The sequence below is a fragment of the Echiichthys vipera genome, assembly GCF_963691815.1.
Source record: "Echiichthys vipera genome assembly, chromosome: 15".
Taxonomy (NCBI): Eukaryota; Metazoa; Chordata; class Actinopteri; order Perciformes; family Trachinidae; genus Echiichthys; species Echiichthys vipera.
Genome location: NC_139840.1, coordinates 22,653,235 through 22,664,235, shown reverse-complemented (window position 1 = coordinate 22,664,235; position 11,001 = coordinate 22,653,235). Strand labels below are relative to the sequence as shown.

Here is an 11,001-nt window from a genome sequence, read left to right as displayed (position 1 = left end):
CTCCTCTGCGCGCTCTTGTGTCTCGCCTCGGACAAACTGCGGCGGAGCGCTGGATCACCAAAAGTTTGCCCAATCGGTTTAGAGGTACCGGGCTTGGGGCCGGAGTGGTTCGGTGTTTGTTTTCCTGGGGACTGGGGTGTTGTGTGTGTGTTTTTCTAAATAGTGTTTTTGCAGTTTAACCATGGAGACTCTCAGAGCTCTCCTCGCGCTGCTGTGCGTTTTCCTGGCCGGAGCGCAGACGGATATCCAAAAAGCCAGGTTTGCGGGTAAGTTTGCCTCAAATATGATGCGCTTTCCAAGAAAACATGCTCGTATATGTTGTTCATGGCATTGTGGTGCATGTTAAGCGGTCTTTCTGTGTTTGAATGTGACATGTCACACACTGAAGTGTTTGCTGCCAGAGTGAGTCCAGATGTTCATTGTCTGTGGGTTACGTGCTTCCCGAGGGCTGAGGATCCTGACAAATCCGCAGCAAGGATGCAATAGTATCTGAAAGTGAGATCAGAGCATGAAAGGAGCCTAACCCACCATGAGCAGGCCCTTGCTTGGTCCCGTGATTGTCTTAATGGGCATGAATAGTAAGAGTTGGGTGTAATGCAGACTAATATGGATGCCAAAGTGATAAATGAGGAGAGCTGAAGCAGGTGATGGCACCTCAGGCATGCTTCTCTGCCAAGGTGCAGTGTCATAGTACAGGTACATATGCAGAGAAACATGAGGTGGGTGCAGGCAGTCAGCACAGGCCTGCACCTGTCTACCTGTCTGAAGATGGATCCATCACTTATACCTGCTGACATTGACATTTGAATTGATGGATGATTGATTGTAAATGTATTTGTTAGCATTTGCTCTCGGTTGTTTAATGGATGATATTTGCTGACAGCCATCTTTGTTTGTTTGTTTGTTTGTTTGTTTGTTTGTTTGTTTGTGATCAGATTGTCCGGTTGACCTTTTCTTTGTCCTGGATACATCTGAGAGTGTCGCCCTGAGACAGAAACCTCCCAACTTTTATATTGACCAGATCATAGCATTCACCAATAACTTCATAGATGAACTCCAGGACATGTAAGACACACACACACACACACACACACACACACACACACACACACACACACACGTCTGCACTGATCTTTATAAAACTAGTAATAGCAAGGTTTGAAATATACGCCATTTAAAGAAAATGTTATGCGTTAAACTTTTACTTAAAGAATCAACAGTCCCGGAGGTTGAACTTGTCATCTCGCAATGGTGTGCAGGTGTGCTCTGTGACATCAATGAACCACGCCCATCACTGACACGTTTAACCACAGGGGGCAGTGAAACCTGGTGTTAACTTACTCTTTATTTATGATCATTTTTCTTCATTACAAAAACATTACCCTTGTCAGTGATATTTAGATAAAATGACACTTTATTATTATAATATTATTTTAACTGCATAAAAGGAAGCTACAGTGACAGTCACCCTTTGTTTTGTCCACTACTGAGTTTAGTATTTTTGCGGTTGGCATCTTGTTTTTTTGGAACCAGAAGTGACCATATTTGGACAAGAGGGTGGAGCTGCGCTACGCTAGATGTTAATGAGGGAAATTTTGCTGATCTTCAACTGGCTGATGCGTGTCAGCCGGTGGACACTGGCTGAAACTCTGGCCGATGGTGCCATTTTTCTGCATACTGCCCACGCTGCAGTGATGGAGCCATTTAAAAATCATCAGTTTGCCTCAAGTTACCAGCTAATGCTAGTGCTAGCTAGCTAGTTTGGTTAGCAAGGTGCAACCGAATGCTGGAAAAAGATATTTTTTAGGCGACCAAAATGTTTTATTTAATTAATTATCATGAAGTGTAATCACACTGTGAGAGCGTCAAAGTTAAGATGAAAACACCCTAACGCAAGTTCACAACTGTTTGAATGTACACATTGCCCTGAATATGAATTGATGTCAATCACAACGTAGCCCCGCTCTAAAGCAAACCCCCCTTTAATGTCTATTTTTACTTTATCCATAATTTACTAAAAGCAAATGCTGTATGAAAGAAGACTTGAAACTAGCGATTGAGACCATAAACTCATTAGGAAAATGTTTTCTGAGGTAATAAATTAAACGAGAAGAAGGCTCATCTCTCATTGACTTCCACACAATCAGGCTCTTTGGAGCCATTCGCCCCCTGCTGGACATTAGAGAGAATGCAAGTTAAAGGCTCTTCCCGTCCATTTCTGTCATACATCATCATTCTATGCTTTATATACAATTGGTTAGTTAATTCTGGTGAATCATATTTTATTTACTCATCACAGGTTTTGTATGTAAAGTCAGAATCTGCAAAGTAACTGAATGTGTTTGATTACTTTATATTTGTCTCTGAAACGCAGTGGAGTAGAGTTATAGAGAAGAGAAGTTAAATAAAATGGAAATAAAGTGCAGTGACCTCAAAGCTGTAATGAAGTGCAGTATGTGAGTAAATGTACTTGGTTACATTCCACCACTTCCTGTCTGTACCATACGGCGTGTTAATGTTGTGTTAAAAAATGGTTGTGCTTTTAGAACACAGTACAACCATCAGTGCTACTCTACTTAACGCCTCTATTTATCCAGGCGCCACCGATGTGACCGCGTCCTGACGTGGAACTCCGGAGCACTGCACTACAGTGACGATGTCAAACTTATACGAGAGCTGAGTGACATGAGGACTCAACGCGAGGCTCTGAAGGCTGACGTCAAGGGCATCGCTTACATCGGCAAGGGCACATACACCGACTGTGCCATCAAGAGGGGCCTCGCCGAGCTGCTCGTTGGGTAATAATAACAACACTTGTAAACATGCATACCCTTCAGCAAATGAAGTACTAAGAAGAGTCATGACATTTTCAAGTGTGTGTTTGTGTGTCTGCCTGCATGCAGGGGCTCCCACTACCACGAGAACAAGTACATTGTGGTGGTGACTGATGGTCATCCTATAACTGGTTACAAAGAGCCATGTGGAGGCGTGCAGGAGGCTGCCAACGAAGCCAAGCAACACGGAGTCAAAGTGTTCGCTGTCGCCATCTCACCTGATCAGGAGGTACAAGACACACACGCACACACACATTAGAACACATTAAAGGCCCTGAAAATCTACTTTCCCAATCAGTTTCTTGGTTTGAACACTTGATTATTTCACGTTTCTGTATTTGTGTTTTTTATCTTTGTGCTCAGTGGGAAAAAGATGATGTCACATAATGGAGAGAAAAAGAAAGAAAGATTGCAATCCTTTATTAATCTCACAAGGGGAAAATAGTTGGCGTGCATCAATCAGGATTTCATCAGAATCTGAAACATGTCCTAGGGCAGTTTGGGCACTGTCAATCAAATCTTAACAAGCCACACCCACACTGTCCCGAAGATGCAGAATAGTAGAGTGTTGGAGATAATCTCCTCATAAAGTAGCATGATGTACCGCGAGTTGAAGGTAAAGTACCAGGAGCTAAAGGTATGACGATGATTGTGTGTCACCAGGACACCAGGCTGTCGCTCATCGCCACCGACCAGAACTACAGACAGAACTTCACCGCTGCAGACGACTCCAGGTCCACCAAGATGGGAACCATCCGGACCATCATTGATATGATCGTACGTTTCCTCTTCCTCTCCTCTCCCTCTCCTCTTTCTCTCCTTTCCTCTCCTCTCCTCTTCCTCTCCTCTCCTCTTCCTCTCCTCTTTCACTTCCTCTCCTCTCCTCTTTCACTTCCTCTCCTCTTTCACTTCCTCTTCCTCTCCTCTTCCTCTCCTTTCCTCTCCTCTCCTTTTCCTCTTCCTCTTCCTCTCCTCTTCCTCTCCTCTTCCTCCTCTCTTTCTCTCCTCTTCCTCTCCTCTTCCTCTTCCTCTTCTTCTCCTCTTCCTCTCCTTTCCTCTCCTCTCCTCTTCCTCCTCTCTTCCTCTCCCCTTCCTTTCTTCTTCTCCCTCTCCCCTTCCTCTCCGTCCCTCTTCCTCTCCTTCCTCTCTCCTCTCCTCTTCCTCCTGTCTCCCTCTCCCCTTCCTCTCTTCTTCTCCTTCTCCTCTTCCTCTCCTCTTCCTCTCCTTCTCCTCTTCCCCTCCCCTTCCTCTCCTGCCCTCTTCCTCTCCTCTGTCTCTCCTCTCTTTCCTTCGTCTTCCTCTCCTCTTCCTCTCCCTCTCCTCTTTTTCTCCCTTCCTCTCTTTTCTTCCTCTCCTCTTTTTCTCCTTTCCTCTCTTTTCTTCCTCTCATCTTCCTCTCCTCTTTCACTTCCTCTTCCTCTCCTTTCCTCCTCTCTTCCTCTCCTCTTCCTCTCCTCTTTTTCTCCTCTCCTCTCTTTTCTTCCTCTTCTCTCCCTCTCCTCTTTTTCCCCTCTCTTCTTGTTTCTTCCTCTCCTCTTTCACTCCCTCTTCCTCTCCTTTATCCTCCTCTCTTCCTCTCCTCTTCCTCTCCGTTCCCCTCCTCTCTTCCTCTCCTCTCCCTCTTCCTCTCCTCTTCCTCTCCTCTTTTTCCCCTCTCTTCTCGTTTCTTCCTCTCCTCTTCCTCTCCTCCTCATCTCCTTTCCTCCTCTCTTTCTCTCCTCTCCTCTCCCTCTTTCTCTCCTTTCCCCTCCTCTCTTCCTCTCCTCTTTTTCCCCTCTCCTCTCTTTTCTTCCTCTCCTCTTCCTCTCATTTCCTCCTCTCCTTCTCTCCTCTTCCTCTCCTCTTTTCCCTCCTCTCCTCCCTTTTCTTCCTCTCCTCTTCCTCTTTATAAACATAATTGACGATTGGATTTTGAACTAACTCAATGTTTTGTTTCCTTCTCTTCAGACAAACGAGACAAAGGATACGGTAAGATGTTTTTGAAATACATAAATAAAAACAAAACTGTGTTTGCTCTCAACAAAAGGTAAATAATTCCTCTGAATACATTTTTGTTTTGTTTTTATTCGCTCTCATTTTGGGCTGGGCAACAAAAAGACCAAAATCACCACTAACTTTTTTTGGCACTTGATATTTCTTATTCTTCCTGTTTTTTAATTTTATTTTTTGTTTGTTTTGTTAGTAAATCCCAACAGCAGAATTGTTTTGCCTTCGCTGCTTTAATAATTAAGACTCATTGTTGTTGCTAAACATCTTAGCATAAAAATGTCCACAAACCAAATGTCTCCACAAAACAATGTGTATTTCTCTGTGGCTAATGGAGTTTGTTATTTGGTGCAAAGAATCTTACTTGGATGAAGTTAGGATATTAACAGAGTCTTGAGTTTTTACATTTTAATTGTATTTGAGGTCATTACCTTCCACTGCCACGTAAACTCTGCTGAACTCTCTCATACTCAGGAAACGAGGGGCGGTCAGGCAGGAAGCTGAAATGGGCACATTAAGAGCCAACTGAGATCGCACTGATCACAATCTCGCCTACTTTTGCATCTTTCAACAAAATCACCGCAGTGATTTCCCTAAACACTGGAGATGTTGCCCAGCCCTGCTGTAAATCAGAGCAGAAAACATAGTGTCGTAGCATGTTTTAGATTTATAAAGAACAGCCAATAATCGTCTGCATATCGAGAAACAGAGACTCTTTCCCTGCTGTTCATTTTCTTCTTTTTTCCCCCAGTGCTGCTCTTTCGACTGCAACGTAAGTATGCTTTTTATTGCCTTATTGTCAAAATAAGTGATGTTTTGTGAGCGGTTGTGTCATGTTTTGTATTCTATTTTTTTGTCTGCAGGCTCCAGGGGGGCCTAAAGGACCAAACGGAGACATGGGCGCTAAGGTGAGACGATATCATAGGAAAATAACCAGTCGCTAGAGATGATTGTCAAGAAAATGCAAAAAAATGTACCGAACGTAACGTTGTCTCATCGACTCTCATTTCTACAGGGAGAAACCGGTCGACCAGGGATGCCAGGAGAGAAAGGAGATATCGGTGCCATGGTAGGTGACCGCCACCAACTACAGCAAACGAACATGCACGCAAACGGACAAAACAGCCATCACATCTCTCTGGATTGGTCATAGAAGCGTGGTTGAGATGATCTAATGTTTCTGTCTCTATGTTACAGGGCAGCATCGGAGATCCTGGTCCTGTTGGTTACAGTGGAATGAAGGTAGAGTGAATTTAAAGAACGGGTAAAACAATACTGGAACAGGAGTCTAAATGTGACACAGACACACAAACAGTATGAAGCCATTTCCCAGTGTTTCACATCTTCTTCATATTGTCGTAGGGCCCGTACAATAGATTTTTCAGACCAAATCATATTTAAGAAAAGGAAAAATTCAGAGATTACTAATGACAGCAGTTATAGTGCTTTTGTTTTTTACAACTGGAATGAAAAAAACCTTTTCAATGTACAACAATTTTGCACCAATATGACCCTGGAAAGGTACTCAGAAGGCTGCTTTACTAACAAATAACTTTATTTAAGAATATTAAAATGTATTACACTGTCAAACAATTATAGAAATGAACACTAAGAAAACAAAGAATATATATAATTAGATAAATAGCTAATAAATATCATGTTCAGTATAAGTCAAGTGTTTGCCATTTAAATAAGGAATACATCAATCAAATTAAATAGCTAAATAGTAGTCTTTGTTCAGAATAAGTCAATTGTTCACCATTTAAGTCAAATAAAATAGAATAAAACAAATTGTTAAATAAACATTATATTTAGTATCAGTCAATTGTTGACCATTTAAATGAAATAAATAGCAACACATAAATATGACACCATTTCTAAATCACCCCAAGTATCGTATTATATCTTCTATAAAAACGCTTTACATATCGGCAAACATCAGAAAAGATGTACGACTCCAGCAAATAACAGCCGAGAACATTCCAGTCTTAAGATAAAGGTCCGTTGCAGTCTGTCCTCCCTTGTTGGAGGGTTTGTCTGCAGCCAATTCTGTGTGATGGCCTTTATCCAGTTTTTTTTTAGCTTTACAAATATGTTTAGGACTCGGATACAAACTAACTAACGGGAAGTTTGTTGGAGGAAACATTTGCATCCTCACTGATCACTTTGCTGCGTGATAAATCTGACGTGTGTTTCTGTTGACAGGGAGACCGTGGTGGCAGAGGAGAAAAGGTACCATCACAACACAAAAACACAAAACAAGACTCAGTGTATGTCCGAGGATGACTGAACCGTACAATTGACGGCTGACTAATGCTGTGTGTGTTTCCTGCAGGGTGACAGAGGACACAAAGGCTACAAGGTGAGCTCTTCCTAACAGCCGTCTGATCTCCAGTGGATCTGAAAAACCCATTCAATCATATCACTTTTATTCTCTTTCACTCACTCTTTCTGTCTACTTCTAATCTTCAGGGAGACAAAGGTCAGAGGGGAAGGGATGGCACTGACGGACGCAAGGTGAGTAACCGCGCAGACCTGAACATCCAAACGATACAGCTCCATTTATCTGGCTGTTTATGTGTTGATCTGAAAAAGTTGCTTCAAGATGTTTCTCTGGTTTTCCTCACCAGGGTGAAGCTGGTTTCGCTGGTCTTGCCGGCTGTAAAGGATCTCCCGGATCAGACGTGAGTCGCTTAGTTCAATCTCAGTATAATCCCACTGTTTGGGTCTTGCATTTTGGCCTCGACTCACATTAATGTTACATGTCACAGACGGTTCGACTGCTAGACATTAAACACACATTTTAACGGTGACATCAGTGTTGACGGCTGCACATACACAGATGTGTGGAGGTGTTAGGACCACAGGCTCTGATTCTTTCTATATCAGTGTTTTAAACTCTTAAGTTCTCACTCCCCACTCAGATACGACGGCTTGGTCAGTAGTTTAAAGTACGATACTGTCTGTATACAGAGGAGGTGGAGGTGGATGGATCAGTCTTACAAACACAGGCCTTTCACCCAGACTGCTGTTTGCGTCCCGTGTGAAACCAAAAGTTAACGCGGACTTATTTTAACATGCGTAACATACTTAAAGTTGTACTCCGTAAGATTTTCATCCATTGAATTGTCTTTTAAGTTACTATCAATCAAAGAGTGAGTTAAGACAATGGCGATCGGTCACGTGTCTGTGGAGACATTCCCTCTCTAGATGTAGATACACCGCCATGTTAGTGACGCTGCCGACAGTCTGCCGGCCCAGATCCTCACTGCTGCGTTCACTTATAACTTCCAACTTCTAAGTCAGACTTGTAGTAAGGGCAGAATAGGAACATGTGTGTGTGTGAGTGTGTGGATTTAAGAGGGTAACATATAGGGGGGAGAGGGTAAATATGTGTCAATAAAGTTTACAAAACAGCAACAAAAAAGTCAACACACATAGTGAACATGACAAGATGGAGGCTCTGACAGATCAGGATCACCTGCAGTTACATCTTACCAACAAAGAGGCCGCTAGAGACAAGGCATCTCAAATCTTATGGATTATGACTTTAACTTACAAACTTACTTATTTTAACCCAAACCGCACTATTTCCCTCAACCTATCCAAGTAGCTTTGTTGCCTAAACCCACACGTTGAAAAATGACGCCACAGGGGGAACGAGAGACTTAAAAGGTGACACCAAGGGGTCCTGACCAAGTGTCTGTGAGAATGTGTTGGACATACTCAGACATGCCATTTCTGTATCTGCCTGAGGCTAAGCACCATTGTTTAAAGATTAGCCATTAGCCACAGTTGCATGTTTAGGAACGCCACCGCCGGTGCGGCCCTGACAAACATCACGCCCTGCGTCTGGATCCCCCAGAGCATGCAGACCAAGGCCCTTTGCTCTTAATCACTTCTGCGTTTACATTCTCTACTGTCAGATTGTTTAAATGAAGCCATATATTCACAATGTAAACACACACACACACACACACACAAATGCGTGTGAGTTCATGCACGACGGGCCTCTGAGATTGAGTGCTGTGGCTTCAGCTGCTTTTGATCATGTACTAAGACTGTCTCTGTGTTCTCTGCTTCCAGGGCCTGCAGGGAGACTCTGGGCCAAAGGGAGACCCTGGTCCTTATGGACAGAAAGGAACAAAAGTAAGATTTAAAAAAACAAAAACACACATGCTCTTAAAGATTTCAAATAGCCTCTTGTTCATCTGTAATAAGACATCGTGCGCTTGTTTCAGGGAGATCCTGGAAGAGACGGCGAACCAGGAAGGCCTGGAAACTACGGCCCACTGGGACCTCAGGTAAGTCCGCTCAAAGAGACGACAAGAGACAGAAGTGTAGCACACGAAGCAGGAAATATGACACGTGTACCTATCTGTGTTGTGACAGGGTGACCCGGGCCCTCGCGGAAACAACGGGGACAAAGGAGAGCGCGGTGATGATGTAAGCGACGTAGCCCCTTACAACGGCATAAAAACATCAACTTCTCTGATCTCCACCGGCTCGTCTAATATCCTACTGTCTGTGTGTGTTTCAGGGCGCACCGGGACCAGATGGAACTCGCGGCGAGAGAGTTAATACTGATTAATATTGACTTTGAATCCTTGTGTTTGTGTGTGACAGCTGCCAACGTATGTGTTGACATCTCTTAAAAAAAAAAAAATCTCTCGTAGGGAACAGTCGGAGAGAAGGGCGAGCAAGGTACCCGTGGAAACAGAGGTCCAAGAGGAGACCCGGTAAGTGATGATAGAGATGAGGAGGAGGGATGAAGAGTCGTCCCTCAGGGTCTGTTTGATTTTAAGCTACTCCTCCTCAGAAATTCATGGGAAACGCTGTTTGGCAGTCGTGTCGGGTCAACTGCAACCGCACTGGCCTTAATGGAAGACTGTTTTCATAAAGCGATTCCCCAAGTTCTCCTACTGATCAAACTTTCTTTCAAACTTGGCTCTGTGTTCTTCGCTTGTCTATTGTTGCCTTTAGCTTTACACATTTCTTTCTTCTTTTCCTTGCCAGGGGGAGCCAGGACCCCGTGGAGAGCAGGGGAGGGAGGGCTCAACCGGCCCCAACGGAGCCCCTGTAAGACACACTCAAATATAATCACACTTACACACACACACACACACACACACAGGAACTACAGCACAGTACCAGCGTCCGTTAGCCTGTTGTGTAGAGTTTAAAGAGGCGGCACAGTTGCACACTTCGAACCACCCACTTTCTATCTGGCAGCATCTCTTTTTTTCCCAGTCGGAGAGAAAATGCATCCTTCCTAGTGTGCATGGCCGTGAGAGTCCGTGCATGTGCATTCATATTTCATGGTGAGGGGGAGTACACTGGGCAGAAGCTCAAACAGAGGCGAACCTGGCTGCTGCCCCAGAGTGCTGCCCACTCCTCCATCTCCCCTCTCTCATTCTCAGTTGTTTTTTTTTGTTTTTTTACTCCTCCCGGGAACATCAGCGCTCACTCTTTCCCCTCTGACTCAGTTCTTCTCTCCGTCTGCCCGAGCCAAAGCCTCAGTATGGTTTTTCTTAATAAGTCACCAGGCAGCGTAATAATAATAATACGTTACAAGCATTAGTTGTGGTAACCTCCGTGATGTCAGAACTTTCAATGGTTCTTTTGTGCTTTCTGCAGCGCCTCCTCTCCTCATCAGAGCTGAATGAATAATAAAAACCAGAATAGTGCAGAAAACATGGAATAACTGACATGTTGGGCTTACCTCGTACACTCATGAAAGAACTGTTTTAGTCCAATAATGTGACTCATTAAACAAGCCACAGCATAGTGTATTGCATGTATACAGTACTTAACTGTAACACATGAGCAATGCTTTTGTAGTGCCATTTCTGGTCAGTGTTAACTTGAAATTGAAATGAAATCATTACGTCCAGCACAAAGATATGTTTGGGTTTTGGCAAACAGCTAGCCCCGAACAAATGCTCTAAATGAAAACTCTAAAACTTTCCTATTTACATACCCATCAATGCATGAAAGTGATTCGTTCCATTTCAATGGTGTGACTTCGCTTTAAGGACAAGACTGAGGTGCTGAATGCAGCAGCTGGACCCAGCTGTTGTTTGCCAGGAAATAGCACATTTTTTCCATTTCTATCAATTCTGTGTCAAATGCACAAGATAAAGTGAGAGAATCAGACGTCTTTGGAGGTTTAGAAGGAGTA

The 11,001-nt window shown here is 43.6% G+C and overlaps 1 protein-coding gene across 1 annotated transcript in view; it reads left to right on the top strand.

Moving 5' to 3' along the window:
- col6a1 (collagen, type VI, alpha 1) overlaps positions 1 to 11,001 on the top strand; it is a 30,762-nt gene continuing 19,761 nt past the window's right edge. The window contains exons 1-20 of the mRNA XM_083929201.1: positions 1 to 266; positions 936 to 1,065; positions 2,598 to 2,798; positions 2,904 to 3,063; positions 3,498 to 3,611; positions 4,782 to 4,802; positions 5,572 to 5,592; positions 5,684 to 5,728; positions 5,836 to 5,889; positions 6,018 to 6,062; positions 7,026 to 7,052; positions 7,156 to 7,182; positions 7,293 to 7,337; positions 7,451 to 7,504; positions 8,907 to 8,969; positions 9,062 to 9,124; positions 9,213 to 9,266; positions 9,361 to 9,396; positions 9,497 to 9,559; positions 9,837 to 9,899. Of these exons, the coding sequence (XP_083785327.1) occupies positions 182 to 266; positions 936 to 1,065; positions 2,598 to 2,798; positions 2,904 to 3,063; positions 3,498 to 3,611; positions 4,782 to 4,802; positions 5,572 to 5,592; positions 5,684 to 5,728; positions 5,836 to 5,889; positions 6,018 to 6,062; positions 7,026 to 7,052; positions 7,156 to 7,182; positions 7,293 to 7,337; positions 7,451 to 7,504; positions 8,907 to 8,969; positions 9,062 to 9,124; positions 9,213 to 9,266; positions 9,361 to 9,396; positions 9,497 to 9,559; positions 9,837 to 9,899 (1,371 nt within the window). The 5' untranslated portion in view covers positions 1 to 181. The remainder of the gene's footprint in view (positions 267 to 935; positions 1,066 to 2,597; positions 2,799 to 2,903; positions 3,064 to 3,497; positions 3,612 to 4,781; positions 4,803 to 5,571; positions 5,593 to 5,683; positions 5,729 to 5,835; positions 5,890 to 6,017; positions 6,063 to 7,025; positions 7,053 to 7,155; positions 7,183 to 7,292; positions 7,338 to 7,450; positions 7,505 to 8,906; positions 8,970 to 9,061; positions 9,125 to 9,212; positions 9,267 to 9,360; positions 9,397 to 9,496; positions 9,560 to 9,836; positions 9,900 to 11,001) is intronic.